Source organism: Littorina saxatilis, linkage group LG11 (genome assembly GCF_037325665.1).
Source record: "Littorina saxatilis isolate snail1 linkage group LG11, US_GU_Lsax_2.0, whole genome shotgun sequence".
NCBI lineage: Eukaryota > Metazoa > Mollusca > Gastropoda > Littorinimorpha > Littorinidae > Littorina > Littorina saxatilis.
Window position 1 is genome coordinate 25,589,478 of NC_090255.1, and position 21,938 is coordinate 25,611,415.

At 41.7% G+C, this 21,938-nt stretch overlaps 1 protein-coding gene across 2 annotated transcripts; it reads right to left on the reverse strand.

The window, feature by feature from the left end:
- Nucleotides 1–1,785: 1,785 nt before the first annotated feature.
- On the reverse strand, nt 1,786–21,279 carry LOC138980111 (DNA-directed RNA polymerase I subunit RPA49-like). 2 transcript variants are annotated; one of them, XM_070352924.1, is made up of 13 exons: nt 21,238–21,271; nt 20,528–20,619; nt 18,988–19,097; nt 18,219–18,292; nt 17,068–17,153; nt 15,308–15,360; nt 13,598–13,745; nt 13,104–13,190; nt 11,673–11,769; nt 8,221–8,360; nt 7,708–7,789; nt 5,076–5,198; nt 1,786–3,279 (listed from the first exon to the last, which is right to left on the reverse strand). In XM_070352924.1, exons 2-13 carry the CDS (start codon nt 20,571–20,573, stop codon nt 3,129–3,131), a joined length of 1,197 nt encoding a protein of 398 aa, XP_070209025.1. In that variant the 5' UTR covers nt 20,574–20,619; nt 21,238–21,271; the 3' UTR covers nt 1,786–3,128. The 2 variants fall into 2 exon arrangements, with proteins under 2 accessions (XP_070209025.1, XP_070209026.1); XM_070352925.1 differs by lacking the exon at nt 5,076–5,198 and having other exon boundaries at nt 21,238–21,279.
- Between the last annotated feature and the right edge of the window lie 659 nt (nt 21,280–21,938).

A 21,938-nucleotide genomic window follows, 5' to 3' on the forward strand; every position in this document is an offset into this window, starting at 1 on the left:
ACCAAGTGGAAGGATGTTTTTGTTCTATGTCAAAGCCTGGACAGAGCTGTGGTGATGTACAAGATACTGGTTTACGCTTGAAAAAATTGAGGTAGCTTTAACACACACATGTAGGCTATACGAACACACAACCACACACTCACACACATGCCGCACGCACGCACGCACGCACATACACACACACACACACACACACACACACACACACACACTCGCCCACACACATAAGAACCACTCTGTATTCATTTGTTTCTAATGATCAGAAGCATTTGCAAATGAAGATGCATGATGAGTTCGATGCAGTTTGTCATTTTGCTATGTCAATTCTTTCTCCCCTATTTATCATAGCGATCCCTGCAGGCCATCGCCAGTGAAGTGTTAATTGACGTGAATGACATATCTACACTATCTATGAAAGCTATTAATCATGATTTACAGTTAATACTATGAATTATTTCATACTGTTAAGCCAGGTTAAGATTATCGTCGTAATCTGCCTCTTAATTCGGTAGACAATTTCATCTAAGTCTAAGACAAAATGAATACCAAAAAGATACGTGTTGTACATGTATCATTCTTCAAAACATATCACTGCTGTCATCACTTCATGAACACTGGAAAGAGCTCAGCTGCAAGTCAAGTTCTGGCGACAAATCTGGTCATTAACATGCCGCGTGCGCGCATGTGTTTGTGTGTGTGTGCGAGCGGCCGCGGCGTGCGTGTGTATATTTATGTGTGTGTGTGTCAGTGTGTGTGTGTGTTTATGTGTGTGTGTGTGTGTGTGTGAGTGCGTGCGTGTGTGTGTGTGTGTGTGTGTGTGTGTGTGTGTGTGTGTGTGTGTGTGTGTGTAAACAACAAACACATCAACGATCAACACAGTGGTCACAGTATTGAAGATTCTGCATGTTTCTTTCAGCACTACTACAAAATCACTCGACGTCATCAAAGCTAGGTTGATTTGGAGTTGGGCCTATCAAACGGCTTTTTCCTTGTTTTTGTCCTCCCCTTATTTCCCAGAGAACGAACTACGTGCGAAAAAACCTAATGTCAGTCGACAAGTGGTTCTCAGGGGCACTGACAGAACCTGTCTACATACCGGTACAAATGTAAGGCTATATGTGTTTACACCCTCTTTGTGATCCACAGACCTTATCGCTGATTGTTTTGGATGACGTTGTGGTTTTGCGATCTTGTCAACCCCTACGTGACTCAGGGCTCGGTACAGAAAGAGTATTGAAACCGCAAACAATTTTATTCACCGTCTTTTGGACTCACGTATATAGGTTGGTTGCTGCGAAAACTTAGCGATAAATTTGAGAAAGCAAAATGATCAGCTTGTTTTGGGGATGGCAGATTATGAAAAGTGCAATGTCATTTCAGAGTCACTCAGTCTTTTCCACTTTTTGCCATCGACATACAATACTCCTTCAGCCGAATGACAAAAGGTTGGCCTCGAACATTGAAAACCCGGCTGTTCCTAGAATTCTTTCCGCAGTGGGCATGGTACAGGCCCCTCCACCCCACCTCCATTTCCGAAGGTGGACAAAAAAAAGAATCCGGAACTAGAGACGATGACCGCGATTGAACACACAATCGGGCGCCTTAAATGTTGAATGTTCATGTATAATCATGAATAATGAAAATCAGACTGTGTCGTGTGTGTGTGTGGGTGTGTGTGTGTGTGTGCGCGTGTGTATGTGTGTGTGTGCCGATTCATTCAATCAACAACAAAAATAAGCGAATTATTTAGATCAAAAACAGCATTCAACAAAATAAAACTCATGGTAAAATAATTCAGAATTTTTATTTGCAGGAGAAAAATTACTGAAACAGAACCGCCATCGGCTTATATTTACGACGACCAAATATGCATGATACTGCCAAGTGCCAAAAGATGTGTGCACGCATTCACACACACACACACACACACACACACACACACGCACACTCACACTATCCGTCTACCCTCTGTACACTAACACTGGTTACACATGTATGCACTCTCAAACACACACACAACCACACATATATGCACCCACCAACCCACCACAAACATACCTGTGCACACACAGACACAGACCCTTTAAGCATATACATGTACAGGCAAACACACAAGTGCAAACATCAATTTAAAGGAGCTCCTAGCATAGGAAATAGATCTTTTCCACAAATTACTGTCAGGATGTTCAAGCATTGTGGAAGAGAGATGTTACCTGCTTTATGGTGACAAACAAAAACACTTGATCGACCAGGACCACTACATTGGGGTGTGCACGTTAAAGATCCCACGATTGACAAAAGGGTCTTTCCTGGCAAAATTGTATAGGCATAGATAAAAATGTCCATCAAATACCCGTGGGACTTGGAATAAAGTAAAAAAATTCCATCTCACACGGCATTAAGTCTCAGGAAACATGAATACCACGCATGCAGGAGAAAAAAATAATATGGGTAGCGCCGTATGTATGGCAGCTCGCTTTCCCCGGGGAGAAAGCAGCCCGAATTTCCATGAGGGTAACCTCACTGGACTGTAAATCTTATCCAATCCAATCCAATCCAATCCAATAACTGACTCCAATGTGTATGTTATGCAGTGTTCGCTCGATATGACCCCATTTCTTTTGAGGATATACACACTCGGGAGTTTATGATTTGTTGATCGCTTGCTCCGAGTGATAGCCGACAATCTGTTTGGCCTGAAGTTGCATGAGTTTCGCTGGAGGTCAAGGGAGTTTGGCCGGAAACCAGCGTGCTCAGCGATCACAGCAAGTCATCGCCAGTGAATTGTGGCTCCGATGTGCAGATTTTCGACCAAAAAAGGCATCATATCTAGTGGATACTGCATACCATACACATCGGAGTCAGTTATTCGCTGCAATCAAGGTTTTAAATGGACGACCATGTGTTAATATTTGTCACCCTAAAGCAGGACGCAACTGTTCCACAACACTTGGAAATCCTGACAGAGTTATTTCCGAACATCGTCTATTGGCTGAATGGTAATGCTGAAATTATGGAAAAATTTGACTTTCCATGCTGGAAGATCGATCCCCTTTGGCTAAAGTAACAACCCTGTGTATAACCCTTTGAAACAAAAGCACATTCAACAAATCTGTACACAAAAACATCTACTGCTGCTTTTTCTTCGCTTTGGCAGGCTCTGGGAATGTGAGCGGAATCTTCAACATGGCAATGTAGGACGTGACCTTGACCCCTCCAGCTTCTTTTCTGGACTCTGATTTGACCTTGCAGCCTAGGGCGCGCGAGTGCATCTGCAACCTGAAATAAGGAAAACAATTGTCAATCAGAAGCAAAATTATGGCCTGAACAAAGAAAGGCAAAAATAATGGTGATGCATGCGTTAAAAGAAAAGCGTCATGATATGAAAAACAACAACAGCAACTTGCAGTTGCAAAGGATAAGGAAATGAGACGAGTGTGTCTTCATCATTACAGCGGGCAGAGGACACCCTTGGCACCAGTTGAACGTATCCCTGTTCAGCAGGTGTCTTTCATAACAGGCATGTCCGGGTAACACTATCAGACAGAAGGGACAACAAGGGATGCCCTTTATAAGGAGGTGTCCTTTCATAACAGGCATGTCCGGGTAACACTATCAGACAGAAGGGACAAGAGATGCCCTTTATAAGGAGGTGTCCTTTCATAACAGGCATGTCCGGGTAACACTATCAGACAGAAGGGACAACAAGAGATGCCCTTTATAAGGAGGTGTCCTTTCATAACAGGCATGTCCCGGTAACACTATCAGACAGAAGGGACAACAAGAGATGCCCTTTATAAGGAGGTGTCCTTTCAGAGAAACTATTGGATAAAAGGACAACATAAAGTGCCCTTAAAGGTACTGAACTTGTCAAATCCAGGTGCACGGAGCCCCTGGGGCTTTTAGTCATACCTCAGGCAGCTATCCGTTAGAAGAACTACCAAGTTTCATTGACTTGCACCCAAACAGTCAAGAAGTGCTTTTTTTTTACGAATTAATTTCGTACTCGGACCCGGCTGGTCTTGACCTATTTTTGGATCTAAATTTAGATCAGGTAGATCACCACATCATGCACAAAAAGACACGTCACTAGCGAACTATGTCAGACGTCATCATAAGTTTGTGTAAAACAAAATGGAGGCCGGAATCACTCAAGTTGAATCGAACTCCGACCAAACACCACGTAATAACTAGGTTAATTTATGCACTCGCGTGAACAAGAAACTGTCGAGCTTCACAGATGTCGTCGTTGGGTAGTTTTGGGTTTGTTTTACTACCATAGGAGGATTTTTGAACTGTAAATGCACTCAGCTGCAACAAAAACGCAAAACGAAGGCTGTGAGCTGCACTGTGCCTTTAAAGGCTGTCCATTTGATTGACAAATTTAGAAAAATAACTCTGTTGGGTTTGTATGGGTTGTGAAAGAGTAAATACCCTTGCTTTTACTCGGACAAACATTGGAGGGGCCAATCATTAGCAAGGTGTGTCAGAAACATGAGCACATGTGAATATATTTGTCTGAGAGAAAACAAGGGTATTCACTCTTTCACAACAGAGTTATTTCCAAACATCGTCAATTGAGCCAAACCTAGATGACTTCGCAAAGACTTCACAAAGTCTTTTTATCAAAAATTCAGTGCCAAAACTTTGTGCAACAAACTTTGTGAAGTAGAATTTGTGAGGCACCTTGAATGCCAGGTACGAAGGTCGTAAGTTCAAATCCCGGCAGCGGATGCCTGGTGGGTTAAGGGTGGAGATTTTTCCGATCTCCCAGGTCAACCTATGTCCAGACCTGCTAGTGCCCTATCCCCCTCCGTGTGTCCACGCAAGCACAAGACCAAGTGCGCTCGAAAAAGATGTCAGAGTTTGATGGGTTATAGAAACACGAAAATACCCAGCATGCCTCCCCTGGAAGCTGCTTAGGCGAGGTGAAAAGGGTCATACACGTAAAAACCCACTCGTGCAAAAACATGAGTGAACGTGGGAGTTTCAGCCCATGAACGAAGAAGAAGAAAAAGAAGAAGAAGAAGTAAAGTGGCAGGTACCACTGGCTTGACATAGCAAAAAGCACCCACTTTTTGGCGGAAACTTTGAGGTCTTGCTGCAGCTGTGCGAGTGGAGAGTTGAAGTTGTCGACGATCAGACACAGCACCAGGATGTGAGACAGGAGCAAGTCTTTCAGGCGTGCCGGCATGCATCTGTAACGAGAAGAGAACCGGAACGGTTGGCCTAGTGGTAAGGCGTCCGCCCCGTGATCGGGAGGTCGTGGGTTCGAACCCCGGCCGGGTCATACCTAAGACTTTAAAATTGGCAATCTTGTGGCTGCTCCGCCTGGCGTCTGGCATTATGGGGTTAGTGCTAGGACTGGTTGGTCCGGTGTCAGAATAATGTGACTGGGTGAGACATGAAGCCTGTGCTGCGACTTCTGTCTTGTGTGTGGCGCACGTTATATGTCAAAGCGGCACCGCCCTGATATGGCCCTTCGTGGTCGGCTGGGCGTTAAGCAAACAAACAAACAAACAAAAAACGAGAAGAGAGGAGGAACGGCTGGTACAGTGAAACGTCTGTGTTCATGATACACGCACAGCCTGGTGGTGACCTACAATTAATTTTCTCCCGTTCTCTTAAAACCTGTACATTTTAGATGTTGTGTGGTCTCAAAACAGAGGTAGCGGTGACCTACAATTAATGTTCTCCCGTTCTCTTAAAACCTGTACATTTTAGATGTTGTGTGGTCTCAAAACAGAGGTAGCGGTGACCTACAATTAATGTTCTCCCGTTCTCTTAAAACCTGTACATTTTAGATGTTGTGTGGTCTCAAAACAGAGGTAGCGGTGACCTACAATTAATGTTCTCCCGTTCTCTTAAAACCTGTACATTTTAGATGTTGTGTGGTCTCAAAACAGAGGTAGCGGTGACCTACAATTAATGTTCTCCCGTTCTCTTAAAACCTGTACATTTTAGATGTTGTGTGGTCTCAAAACAGAGGTAGCGGTGACCTACAATTAATGTTCTCCCGTTCTCTTAAAACCTGTACATTTTAGATGTTGTGTGGTCTCAAAACAGAGGTAGCGGTGACCTACAATTAATGTTCTCCCGTTCTCTTAAAACCTGTACATTTTAGATGTTGTGTGGTCTCAAAACAGAGGTAGCGGTGACCTACAATTAATGTTCTCCCGTTCTCTTAAAACCTGTACATTTTAGATGTTGTGTGGTCTCAAAACAGAGGTAGCGGTGACCTACAATTAATGTTCTCCCGTTCTCTTAAAACCTGTACATTTTAGATGTTGTGTGGTCTCAAAACAGAGGTAGCGGTGACCTACAATTAATGTTCTCCCGTTCTCTTAAAACCTGTACATTTTAGATGTTGTGTGGTCTCAAAACAGAGGTAGCGGTGACCTACAATTAATGTTCTCCCGTTCTCTTAAAACCTGTACATTTTAGATGTTGTGTGGTCTCAAAACAGAGGTAGCGGTGACCTACAATTAATGTTCTCCCGTTCTCTTAAAACCTGTACATTTTAGATGTTGTGTGGTCTCAAAACAGAGGTAGCGGTGACCTACAATTAATGTTCTCCCGTTCTCTTAAAACCTGTACATTTTAGATGTTGTGTGGTCTCAAAACAGAGGTAGCGGTGACCTACAATTAGTTTTCTCCCGTTCTCTTAAAACCTGTACATTTTAGATGTTGTGTGGTCTCAAAACAGAGGTAGCGGTGACCTACAATTAATGTTCTCCCGTTCTCTTAAAACCTGTACATTTTAGATGTTGTGTGGTCTCAAAACAGAGGTAGCGGTGACCTACAATTAATGTTCTCCCGTTCTCTTAAAACCTGTACATTTTAGATGTTGTGTGGTCTCAAAACAGAGGTAGCGGTGACCTACAATTAATTTTCTCCCGTTCTCTTAAAACCTGTACATTTTAGATGTTGTGTGGTCTCAAAACAGAGGTAGCGGTGACCTACAATTAATGTTCTCCCGTTCTCTTAAAACCTGTACATTTTAGATGTTGTGTGGTCTCAAAACAGAGGTAGCGGTGACCTACAATTAATGTTCTCCCGTTCTCTTAAAACCTGTACATTTTAGATGTTGTGTGGTCTCAAAACAGAGGTAGCGGTGACCTACAATTAATGTTCTCCCGTTCTCTTAAAACCTGTACATTTTAGATGTTGTGTGGTCTCAAAACAGAGGTAGCGGTGACCTACAATTAATGTTCTCCCGTTCTCTTAAAACCTGTACATTTTAGATGTTGTGTGGTCTCAAAACAGAGGTAGCGGTGACCTACAATTAATTTTCTCCCGTTCTCTTAAAACCTGTACATTTTAGATGTTGTGTGGTCTCAAAACAGAGGTAGCGGTGACCTACAATTAATTTTCTCCCGTTCTCTTAAAACCTGTACATTTTAGATGTTGTGTGGTCTCAAAACAGAGGTAGCGGTGACCTACAATTAATGTTCTCCCGTTCTCTTAAAACCTGTACATTTTAGATGTTGTGTGGTCTCAAAACAGAGGTAGCGCTGTAGCGTCTCCAAAATTTGCCTTGTAGCCAGTATGCCTTCAACTAACAGAAAAGAAGGACCACAGAAGAAAACCTAACGTAAATGTGCTTTACTTTGTGATTGCAGATAGGTAATGAACGATGTTCAACTGACAGAAAGATCAGATGGAAAAATTACGTAGAAATGATACAACAAGACAGTGTAGAATTACCTTTTGCTTCCATCCAGTTTAACACTGAAGCGGTCCAACATCATTCGCTTCACCATGTCCGGCCATGCTGCTGGCAGAGGATCTACGTACAAATAAAAACGTGTAAAAAAGAAGCAAATAAAAAATTAAAAAAGACACGAAGAAAGAATAAAAGCAAGAAAGAATGACCAAAAAGTCAACTTAATAGTTTTTTGTATTGTAACTGACATTATTGTCAAAATATGAAGGGGGGGAAAATTCAAACTGATGAAGTCATGCAGATTCATTGATTAAGCTCAAACAAACATTGACCTCATAACAAATTCTAAGTTGGGGGCAGATACCAAAATAAAAAGCGTGGTGATCTTAAACAGGACAGTCCTCCTCAATTTTGACGAACAGGTTTATTGTCTGCACATTTTTATATTGCCAAGTATATATTCCAAACTCAACAGGTACAGGAAAAATGTAAAGTCAGTTACATATCAAACTCCTTATGAACTAAATAAACACCAATAAATAAATCTCACTCACCTTTCTTACGGTAATGTTCGCTCCTGTACTGGAAAAGCGCCAGCAGGTAATGAAGGTAGAGCAAGAGACATGCTTGTCGCAGCCGCCTTTCCTCATCCATCGGCAGAACTTGTAGTCGTGACAACACCGACATGTGATACCTGGACATGCAAAGATTCTATGTCATCGGCAAACTGAGTCTGACAACAGGGAATGAAACATTCTGCTTGCAAGAATCTGGCTAATGGCATCAAGACCAGTAAAGTTTTGCTCACAAAAGACGAATTTCGAAAATAACTTTGTCGGGTTTGTGTGTGTTGTAGGAGAGTGACCTTTTCTTGCAAAACCTCCACAAAACATTGGAGGGGCCAATCACTAGCAAGCGGTGTGACAAAAACACATGGACCGGAGCATGTGTTTCTGACACACCCCTCACTATAGTGATTGGCCCTCCAATGTTTGGCAGAGGTTTTGCAAGAAAAGGTCACTCTTCCTCAACCAATACAATCCCGACGAAGTTACTTCCAAAAAATGGCAATTCATAGTCGTGAAACTGATGACATGTAATTCTTGGTCATAATTTTAAAGATTCTAAGTGCTTAACAGTCAATGTTAGAGAACAAACAAAAAAAGAAAACATTGTGCTTGTTGTAATGTAATTCATACTTGTGACAACACTGACATGTGGTACGTAAATATAAAAAGATTCAACCTGATAACCAGTCTACTTGTGACGACACTAAAAATAACCTCGCCGGTCTGCTCGCAATTTCAATTCCAAAACAATCGTTCAATCCACGTTCCTTGGAAACAAATCTGTAACAATTACACAACTGTTTGATAGGAGGTTTTTTTGCTTGAATCTGAGAGTAACATATTGATCTCAAAATAGATCAATAGGCAAACCCTGATTCAAAACCAACATATTTTTTTCTCACATGCCTGTTATGAAGCGTCTGCTCAATATGGCAGGCTATTTTCTTTCAAAAACATTCTCATGACAGTGGTACCTGCGATGAAAGGACACTCTTGGGACCAGCCAAGCGTCCCTACATTGCAGCTGGCTATTCATAACAGGTATGCTTTAGTGGACGGGCGCGTTGGCGTGGTGGTAAGACGTCGGCCTCCTAATCGAGAGGTCGTGAGTTCGAATCCCGGTCGCTACCGCCTGGTGGGTTAAGAGTGGAGATTTTTCCGATCTCCCAGGTCAACTTATGTGCAGACCTGCTAGTGACTTAACCCCCTTCGTGTGTACACACAAGCACAAGACCAAGTGCGCACGAAAAAGATCCTGTAATCCATGTCAGAGTTCGGTGGGTTATAGAAACACGAAGATACCCAGCATGCTTCCTCCGAAAGCGGCGTATGGCTGCCTAAATGGCGGGGTAAAAACGGTCATACACGTAAACTTCCACTCGTGCAAAAACACGAGTGTACGTGGGAGTTTCAGCCCACAAACGCAGAAGAAGAAGAAGAAGGTATACTTTAGTGGAGATAATAAACTCAGGGACAACAGAAGGTGCCCTTTCAAGGGAGGTGTCCGCTCATTGGAGGGTCCTCACATCACAGGTACCACTGTAGTAGGGATGTTGTGCGGAATAAACATGCTGCAAATGCTGGCACTATTTCAAATCACTGCAAAAGTTGACATCCTTTTTCATGGTTGGGGACAGGTAACATCTTGGACTGTCTTGAAATTTCCACACAAAAATCAAAACGTTTATGGCCAGTTCCGAAAATTTGCCTCCAAAAACCCTTCCAATATCCCTGCATTGAATCTTCATCTTCATCTTCTTCGTTCATGTGCTGAAACTCCAAAGGTTTTTACGTGTATGATAGTTTTTTACCCCGCCATTTAGGTAGCCATATGCCGCTTTCGGGGAATGCATGCTGGGTATTTTCATACTTCTATATCCCACTGAACTCTGACATGGATTACAGGATCCTTTCCCAGCGCACTTGGTCTTATGCTTGCATGTACACACGAAGGGGGATAAGGCACTAGCAGTTTTGCAGATAAGTTGAACTGGGAGATCGGAAAAATCTCCACCCTCAACCCACCAGGTGCAGCCAGGATTTCAAATCCACGACCTTCCGCTTCAATCAATCAATCAATCAATGAGTCTTATATTGCGCATATTCCGTGGGTACAGTTCTCTGCAGTGATGCCGTGTGAGATGAAATTTTGTACGGCCAGTAGATTGCAGCCATTTCGGCGCATATTTACCTTTCACGGCCTATTATTCCAAGTCACACGGGTATAGGTAGACAATTATTAACTGTGCCTAAGCAATTTTGCCAGGAAAGACCCTTTTGTCAATCGTGGGATCTTTAACGTGCACACCCAATGTAGTGTAAACGGGGGAGGTTCGGACACCGAAGAGAGTCTGCACACAAAGTTGACTGTGAAATAAATTTCCGCCGAACCTGGGATCGAACTCACGCTGACAGCGGCCAACTGAATACAAATCCAGCGCGCTACCAACTGAGCTATATCCCGCTTGGTAGGCCAGCGTCTTATCCACTAAGCCACTGCGCCCGTCTACACTGAATCTCATTATCCACTGAGCCACTGCGCTCGTCTACACTGAATCTCATTATCCACTGAGCCACTGCGCTCGTCTACACTGAATCTCATTATCCACTAAGCCACTGCGCTCATCTACACTGAATCTCATTATCCACTGAGCCACTGCGCTCGTCTACACTGAATCTCATTATCCACTAAGCCACTGCGCTCGTCTACACTGAATCTCATTATCCACTAAGCCACTGCGCCCGTCTACACTGAATCTCATTATCCACTAAGCCACTGCGCCCGTCTACACTGAATCTCATTATCCACTGAGCCACTGCGCTCGTCTACACTGAATCTCATTATCCACTGAGCCACTGTGCTCGTCTACACTGAATCTCATTATCCACTGCGCTCGTCTACACAGAATCTCATTATCCACGTGCCCTTGCCTCTGGTTCAAGCGGTGCAACATTTCCACAGCCTAGTAGTGCCCTGACATCGTTATTTCTGAGCATCCTATACACTGGAACCGCCATTTTAAAAAAAAACCATTTAAAGACCCCCCTGTTTTCTCAGATTTTCTGTTTTAAGACTCCCTCCTTTTCAGGACCTGATTTTCTCAGAATTTTGAAGCTATTAAGAGGGGGGTTTTACTGAATCACTTATTAGGAACACCCAGACCTGGGAACCCCTGTTTTGCACTTGAAGTATTCTCAAATAAACTCAGGGTATTTTCAGAAAAAATTAGTGTACTCCACACAGCATTCGAACATCCAAAGTACTGGGTCGACTTCGGGATGTGCTTGTGAAGAAAAGTAGTCCAGGAACTTTTTGGATTGTATTTTTTTCCAATGACCTTTCTAATTGTATTTTAGACAACAAACGTACAAAATACGGCAAAATCGTATTGATTCCCAGGTCTGAACACCCTATGACAGAACAAAACAAAACTTACGTCTTGTTGTCGCGCCACTCTTTCATTTTCTCTGTTCCGCACTGGCATAGTTCTTGGGCTGCATTCTTAAGGCTCTCCAATTCCCCAGCACCAATTACTGTAGAAAAAACATGATTAAAATCAAAGAAAAGAAAATTTGATAAAGTGAAATAGAAAAATTAAAATTGGATATACACAGTAGAGTGCTGTTCACATGGTAGACTTGCAACCAACTTCCAAGCGAATTTAGTCGGCGGCAAGTCAAAAAAAATCACTGCCCATGTGAACAGCACAGACTCGCAAAGTTTTAAACGGCGATTCTCGCCAGACTTAGCCTTTCGGGATTGTCCGGTTGTCCTCGTTGTTTTCCGGAGAAGGGAAGGCTAGAGCCACAGAGATGTATACGTCTATATTTAACTCAGTGGCTAGAGCTAACCAATCAGTAAGCGCGATAAGACAAAATCTCTAACGAGTCACAGCCGAGTCGGGCAGTGTTCAACTGAGTTTTGGAGTCGCTGACGATTCATGGCCAAGTCATTTCAAAATCGCTGGGGCTGTTCACATGGTGACTTTTCGCCAATTCAGCCTCAACAACTCGGGAGCGATTTTCAAATGACCAAAGTTGGTTAGAAGTTGGTTGCAAGTCTGACATGTGAACAGCACTTAACACAACAACAACAAAAATAAAATAAAATTAAAGGTAACAAGAACAAAAAAAATAACATGAAATAAAAAATAAAACAAAATTAAATTAAATCAAACAAAATAAAATAAGATAAAACAAAATCAAGAAAACCAAATAAATAAGGTACATAACCTGTATGTTGATCTTTGAGGAGAAAACTGGGACGGACCAAAATTAGGACAATAACAGGAGGATTATATTCTTCGAACCAATTGTTACCCATTGAAACATTAATAACCTTCAGATTGCCCATATGATAACATTTTAAAACGGCAAAGATGGCTGCATACACCATGCTTTCTTGAACGCATGCAAACACGTTTCGTTTAAACAATGTTTATTCAGTTACATAAATACAAAGCCATGGAGTGTATTTAATAATAAAGGAGGACACCAAGATCAACTTATAAACGTTTGTTTGTTTGTTTGCCTAACGCCCAGCCGACCACGAAGGGCCATATCAGGGCGGTGCTGCTTTGACATATAACGTGCGCCACACACAAGACCGAAGTCGCAGCACAGGCTTCATGTCTCACACAGTCACATTATTCTGACACCGGACCAACCAGTCCTAGCACTAACCCCATAATGCAAGACGCCAGGCGGAGCAGCCACTAGATTGCCAATTTTAAAGTCTTAGGTATGACCCGGCCGGGGTTTGAACCCACGACCTCCCGATCACGGGGCGGACGCCTTACCACTAGGCCAACCGTGCCGGTCAACTTATAAACGTGCTCTAAGAAACAAACGAAAAATGTTTTACTCACTGTCGTTCAACTTGTAGACATCGGCTGGAGCTTTGGCGTCAGTGTTGCATGGTGGGATTGCTGAAGATGTATGCTGGGCTGTGGGTGCTGGGAATGAAGAACAAAAGTTTGTTTTTCATAAAATCAACAAGTTACTAGGCATGTTGTGCAACCCTCACGTCACAGAAGAAAGTGTCCATTCCAGTTTTTTTAAATATATCAGAAAACAGGTCTGCACACATTAAAGAAAACCCACACATGCACACAAACATACACACGAACACATGCATGCAGACACACGCGCACCACACACGCATGTACGCACATAAACACACTTACACAGGAGAACAAGTGGAGTGAGGGTGTGAAAAACATTTTGATGATTTTAATGCTATCAATAACATCTTGGCAAAAATGTATACATCCATTTATTAAAAGAGCAGTCAAACAAAACTCGTCACTGCACTATTTGTACTGTTAGGACAATCAAGAATCGTATTTAACTTATGACATACCAGGCTGTGACTGCTGAGTTGCCTTGGCTGAGTCGACGGCTGACCCCATGGCAGAGGTCACAGCTCCTTCCACCATCTTGTTTTTCTGCCGCTTCTGTAGCGCACGCTTCTGCTTCCCACTGCCAAAGGCGTCGGTCAGCAAGTCACTCTAAGAAAAATGAGAGTTTGCTAAAATGATTACCATCTCGTTGGACATTACAGACTAATTATCCATTTAAACACTCAACTCATATCATGACCTACATAGTCTGCTACAACATGCAAATGATAAATAAACACCCATTAACACCAAACGAAGGTTTTCCATATAAATTTCAATGCCCAAAGAGAGCTCCTCAAATGTAGGAAAGGTAACAAACAGTAATACTAATAGCAATAAAAACAGCATTAACACTCACCATTACCAAAATCATCATTGCCATAGTCATCACCACAAACCACAACACAAAACACACACACAAACACACATAAGAACAAAAAAATGAAAGCGGAAAGAAAGCAAGACAGAAAGCAAGACATTTTTTAAAAAAGAAAAAAAAGGAGAAAAAAATGTAGAGATACTCCCCCCTAAAATGTAAGCCTTTGAGAGCAACATATGGGTGGGACTGAAAAACGTCATGAATCCTGAACCGACCACAAAAAACAAGTCGCGTAAGGCGAAAATACAATATTTAGTCAAGTAGCTGTCGAACTCACAGAATGAAACTGAACGCAATGCCATTTTTCAGCAAGACCGTATACTCGTAGCATCGTCAGTCCACCGCTCATGGCAAAGGCAGTGAAATTGACAAGAAGAGCGGGGTAGTAGTTGCGCTGGGAAGGATAGCACGCTTTTCTGTACCTCTCTTCGTTTTAACTTTCTGAGCGTGTTTTTAATCCAAACATATCATATCTATATGTTTTTGGAATCAGAAACCGACAAGGAATAAGATGAAAGTGTTTTTAAATTGATTTGGAAAATTTTATTTTGATAATAATTTTTATATATTTAATTTTCAGAGCTTGTTTTTAATCCGAATATAACATATTTATATGTTTTTGGAATCAGCAAATGATGGAGAATAAGATAAACGTAAATTTGGATCGTTTTATAAAAAACATATTTTTTTTACAATTTTCAGATTTTTAATGACCAAAGTCATTAATTAATTTTTAAGCCACCACGCTGAAATGCAATACCGAAGTCCGGGCTTCGTCGAACATTACCCGACCAAAATTTCAACCAATTTGGTTGAAAAATGAGGGCGTGACAGTGCCGCCTCAACTTTCACGAAAAGCCGGATATGACGTCATCAAAGACATTTATCAAAAAAATGAAAAAAACGTTTGGGGATTTCATACCCAGGAACTCTCATGTCAAATTTCATAAAGATCGGTCCAGTAGTTTAGTCTGAATCGCTCTACACACACACACACAGACAGACAGACACACACACACACATACACCACGACCCTCGTCTCGATTCCCCCCTCTACGTTAAAACATTTAGTCAAAACTTGACTAAATGTAAAAAGAAAAGAAAAAGAGAAAAAAAAGAGGCCATAATCGAAACCAGATTTCCGGCATATACCGGAAGAATGTTGTCATAGTATTGTGATTGTACAGCACTTTCAGCAGGGTTAAACCCTGGATACATGCGCTATATAAATATTATGCATCATTTATTATTTGGAATCCCACCCATGCCTTCAACACAAGCAATCACCCACCTTCTCCCTGTAGGACATGGATTCAAGATCTGGTGCCTCTCCGGGAGTGTCCACTGCAATGAAAAACCACATCCAAGTCAGGTATTTATCACCACAGTCACCACGTTTGGCATTTTGTAAACCTGTATTACCTCAAACGCAAGAACAGTACACACATACACACAAACACTCATACATACACACAAACACTCAAATACACACAACCTCACACACACGCACCCACACACAACCTCACACACATGCACCCACACACACAACCTCACACACACAAACACACACACACACGCACACATACACACAAACAATTAACATACACAAAAGCTTTAAGTATGGAATTGACACACGAGTTGCGCAGGTTATGAAATGCTTTTGTGTAAAAGGTAGGTAATGTATAATTGACAAAAACGCATTTACAGTTTCTGAATAAAATGTTGGATCTATGATTATGAATTTACAGTATTTACAGTATATGTTTGGATGTTCAGTGCTCACAAGATGCTGAAGTACACAAATTGTTCTTTCTTTTCTTTATTTGGTGTTTAACGTCGTTTTCAACCACGAAGGTTATATCGCGACGGGGAAAGGGGGGGGGGGGGGGGGGGGGGGGGAGATGGGATAGAGCCACTTGTTAAGTGTTTCTTGTTCACAAAAGCACTAATAAAAAAATTGCTCCAAGGGCTTGCAACGTAGTACAATATATGACCTTACTGGGAGAATGCAAGTTTCCAGTACAAAGGACTTAACATTTCTTACATACACAAATTGTAAAACCCAAAAGTCTTTAAACAAACAAACTTAATGTTTGCAAATCTCAGTGTAAAGTTTGTTTACGCATGAATTCCCAAAGTTGGCGACACAGGTATCATTCCCGAAGTCATCGACTAAGGTTTGCTTTTGTAAATTAAAATGTTTTCTGATTCTTTGTTCCATGTTCAATAGTTTCATTCGTTACAAAGTCTGCTGCATGTGTCAGTTATCTTCTTCTTCTTCATCGTTCCAGAAATTCTTGTTACGTGTGAGCTCGTTTGCCCATTTTGGTTCCCCACACTATACTCTGAGAGCATAGTCAGCTTCACTCCGCTTTCGTTGGGTAGGCATGCTGGGTATTTTCGTGTTTCCATAACCCACCGAACTCCGACATGGATTACAGGATCTTTTCTGTGCGCACTTGGTCTTGTGCTTGCGTGTACACACGAAGGGGGTTAAGTCACTAGCAGGTCTGCACATAAGTTGACCTGGGAGATCGGAAAAAAAATCCACTCTTAACCCACCAGACGGCAGCGACCGGGATTCGAACTCACGACCTCCCGATTAGGAGGCCGATGTCTTACCACTGCGCCACTTCGCCCTGTCAGTGATCAACGAGTAAGAATGTTAAATAAATTGCATCACCCTAGCCAGGCGACAGTAACGTATGTATCGTTTTGAGGGATTCTAGGCAAGACTGTAGCCCTTGCATAATTCAGAGGTACTTTGTACCAGCTAATATCTACTGTCTGAAGTCGTCGCATACCTGTGTACATGATGGCAGTTTACAATTATTGAACAGCATGCGTGTTTGAAAATAACCTAAGGCTATAGAAATTGCACCTCATTGCTGAGAGGGGGGTTGGGAGGGGGTTGGGGGAGAAGAACATTTTTCCATTTGAACACATACTCAAGACACATGAAAGACCTCAACAGCCCGGCTGTTTCCTGTGTAGAGCTAGATCTTGTTGGTGAATTAATTCTGGGTCGCAGTATAGACAGCTGAATCTCACCTTCAGTGACCGGGTGCATGTTAAAAATCTCTGCGGGAAACATAGTCATCTTCCCTGTCAGTTTGTCAACCTCTGCCACATACAACCTGAAACAGCCATTAAATCAAATATAATCACAATTAAATAAAATAAGCAAATAGGAAAAAAGAAGAATGTTTGAGTTTTGCAAAACTATTTAGTATAAATTTACACAGATAACTATGCCCCTTAGATTCTTAATACAGTAGTTCAAAATCTGAACAGGAATCATTTTTTCATTTTTTTCATCAGATTGCAGTTTGAAAGCATTTTGTGTAACTTATACCCAGTTATCCGGTACAGTGGTAGTGGTACGGTACCTGCAATGTGAGGTCCCTCTAATGAGAGGAAATATTTCCCATGAAGGTACATGTACCTCCCATGAAAGGACACATTCTGGTGGTTTTTTTTACCAAAGTAATTACTTGTCATAACAGGCCATCTGCAATGTAGGAACATGTTTGGCTGGTCCCAAGGGTATCCTTTCTGCACAGGTACCACTATACGGGCGCAGTGGCGTGGTCGTAAAGACGTCGGCCTCCTAATCGGAAGGTCGTGTGTTCGAGTCCCGGTCGCTGCCGCCTGGTGGGTTAAAAGTGGAGATTTTTCCGATCTCCCAGGTCAACTTATGTGCAGACCTGCTAGTGACTTAACCCCCTTTGTGTGTACACGCAAGCACAAGACCAAGTGCGCACGGAAAAGATCCTGTAATCCATGTCAGAGTTCGGTGGGTTATAGAAACACGAAAATACCCAGTATGAGAGATGTTCAACGTGCGGGGCTACCTCACCTGCCTTGACCTCTCACCAATTCATTGTAAAGCGCTTAGAGGACGTCAAGCGCTCCATAAATCTCCCATATTATTATTATCATTATACTGTATCTTAACCGCTACAGTTTTAAGCCACTTACATAACTTGTTGACTGTGACCAGAATGGCATAACCTTGAAATTATAATTGTCCCCCAAACCAGTAGTGCCTTCAATCAATATGCTGGTCAACAGAATACCAGGAAAGTACCGAACTATACATCGGTTTCTTGAATGTGTGCATACCTGTGTATGCGTGTGTGCACATGCACTTGCATATACAATGTATGTCCGCATGTGTTTATCAAAGCAGAAAGACTTACTGTGTGGGTTGGGTCTGAACAGCGAGGGGACCAAAGTTATCCCCCCTGTACGTCAACTTGTCTGATTCCGCTATCTGTAAAATGTTCAACATTTTGTACATGTACACAAGACAGTATTTGATATGATAAAATCATTACAAAAGAGCTTGATCTGTCTGTCATAAAACAGCTGAGTGTCAGACAGACAGACAGACAGACATGCATGCACACACACACACACACACACACACACACACACACACACACACACACACACATCTGCTCTTTTTTATGCGCACACACACACACACACACACACACACACACACACACACACACACACACACACACATCTGCTCTCTTTTAATGCGCACACACGCACACACACACACACAAAACACACACACACACACACACACACACACACACACACACACAAAGATGCTGACAGACCAACAGACAGAGAAACACAGATATCCACAAAAACATGCATTCATATCAAAGGCTAACTAAAAAAGGATCAAAATCATTCTTGAACACACAGAAAACTCAGTCACACACTGACACAGGAACACACACATGTTGTACATTATTGTATTCAGAATTCTTCGCTTTACACCTTCAGAAGGTACAGTTATTTCATCGCAATGAAATGGCTTGAACTGTCATTGCATGTAATGCAAAGAACTAAATTACAACAACAACAAAAACCACACACACATAAAGCGCCGGTACACTCAACAACAGCATCAACAATTGTTCAGGAGATTAAAAAAAAAAGTCAACTTACCATCACTTTCTTTCTTTTGCCCCCACCCTTGTGCTTAGAATGTTTGAAAGCACTCAATGCAAGTTTCCGCTTTCTCGACTCCTTCTTGATCACCCCATTTGCAAAGGCAACTGAAAGAAAAGCATATTGATTAGCACAGTTGTTTTTTTCCCCTTAAATGAATAGGTGCATACAGAGCAGACCAAAAATATTGAAAAAAAACCCACCAAAGAAACAATAACAACATACACAGTAACACACCTGGGTGGCTGAGTGGTAACGCACTTGCGCTCGGAAGCGAGTTCGACCCTGGGTCAGGGCGTTAGCAATTTTCTCCCCCCTTTCCTAACCTAGGTGGTGGGTTCAAGTGCTAGTCTTTCGGATGAGAAGAAAAACCGAGGTCCCTTCATGTACACTACATTGGGGTGTGCACGTTAAAGATCCCACGATTGAAAAAAGGGTCTTTCATGGCAAAATTGTATAGGCATAGATAAAAATGTCCACCAAAATACCCGTTGTGACTTGGAATAATAGGCCGTGAAAAGTAGGATATGCGCCGAAATGGCCGGCTGCGATCTGCTGGCCGATGTGAATGCGTGATGTATTGTGTAAAAAAAATTCCATCTCACACGGCATAAATAAATCCCTGCGCCTTGAATATGTGCGCGATATAAATTGCATAAAATAAAAATTTTAAAAATTAAAAAATAAATCCCTGCGCTTAGAACTGTACCCACGGAATACCCGCGATATAAGCCTCATATTGATTGAAACAGTGAAACAGGTGGACTGCGATCAAACAAAAATCAACTTATCAAAATCTAGAAGGGGTTAACTGTGGAATGCTCAATGAGAAAGTTTGAGCAGGTTGAAGCAGGTTTGAATTCTTAAAAAAAAATTTTTAATAAGAATTCTTCTTCTTGTCTATTAGTATTATACGTTATTTGCGTTTTTGACCAAAATATGACATTTTACACAGATCGAGACAGTCATTGTTCTCCGAGACCGCGATAGCGGTCGAGGTGAACAATGACTGTCGAGATCTGTGTAAAATGTCATATTTTGGTCAAAAACGCAAATAACATTTATGTATCGATCGAATTCCTTTCAGGTACTATGACTTTGTTGTTGTTTTGACGATTGAACGAGCACACACACACATGCAATCAAACACATAAGCTTCATATTTGGGCGTTTCAGGTTGACCGAAACTTCAAAGGAACTACAAAACACACGTCATGTACTGACTTTGTTGTTGTTTTGACGATTGAACAGCACACACACATGCAATCAAACACATGACGTGTGTTTTGTAGTTCCTTTAAAGTTTCGGTCAACCTGAAACGCCCAAATATGAAGTTTTGTAGGCCTCTGACGTCACATGGCTCAAAGAGGGGAAATCCAATGTCCAATCGATACATTACATTATATCGTGACAGAGTTATACTTGTCATGACAAGCCACCTGCAAAGTAGGGACACTTTTGTGGGGTGCCCTTTCATCACAGGTACCACTGTGCAAACTAAATTCAGTCAAGCGTCGGATTAGGAAACTTAATTACCAAGAGGAACCTCCTTGTCTGATATCGCAACAGAAAGGCGCTCCATTGAAACAGGCTGAGATGGCAGGGCTCTCCAATACCAGTGTCAAAGTCTGCACACAAAAGGAATACTTTGAGAAAACAAGATCGAGCTGTGTGAAAGAACGCTTACACCATTGACTACAATGTAAACTGGACTGGGTGAAGGCAGAAAAGGACGTGTCAAAAAACGACGACACAACAGTGGAAAAGAATATTTCATCTTTGATCAATCATCTCCGATAAATCACCTTTTTCTTCGGCCATCAATCAGTCATAAATAATTGTGTCTACTTACTTCTGGTACTGCCAAGTCTTATGATGTATTTCAAATCAACTCTCTCCCTGTACTTATAATACGTCACTATGAACAGTGAATGGTTCGTTGTGTGAACGTTTGATTTATGACAGAACACGACATCACATTCAAAGGTCCGTAGACCCAATAGTCTTTGAGTGGAAAGACGAACACTTGTCTTATGTTACAGATAATCATAATGAACTTAGCGTAGGGAGCTAATCCAGTAATCGTTGACAATCATTCTCGCAAGAGACTGATAACAGAAACGCTTTCTAAGCCAAATTCATGATCTGCAACCTAAGCATGTGTCTGTCTGTATCTTACTAACTGAAACACGTGAACTAAATTAAACATAATTAAAAAGTTGTAGATGGCCTTGTAAGATACGTACCACAACCACCAGCCACATGGATGCAATACTATGAGAGTAACGTCCCTTGACGTTAAAGTTTACAGAGTAGTCTCCCATCGCAAAATATAGCGTCTGCTCAAACAAAGAAGTCTTGGCCCGAATATGTTTCTTCCTTCGGTGTTGATTGAATGAAACTGGGCCCAGGAAAATACACGCACACACACAACACACACACGCACACACACCACACACACAACATACACACACACACCACACACACAACACAGACACTGACATTGATTTTCAGCATGCATGCCTTTATTCAAACATTGAAAACTGATTAAAACATTGATAATGATATCAATAAATTAAATAATGTACTCAAAAGAGAACGGTTTTTGCATTGCCAACATTCTTCAACAGATTTTTTTAAACAAGGTAACGTTATAATAAATTGCATAACACAGTGAAATAAAACAAAACAAAGTAATCATTTAGATTTGGTTGTTAAGCTGATGAATCCATCAATTGGATGACTTTCCTCTACTCACCAAATAAAAGAAAATACTTTGCAAAGATGTAATCAAGTTATTAATCAATATCATACAAATACATGTACGCTTGCGCATATAAAGTAGCACACAGAAACAATATGAAGTGTGGTGTTAATGTGCTCTCATGCACAGATTATTAACTTTTACTCATGTTAATATTTCCGTAAGTTCTAGGTATAAAGATCT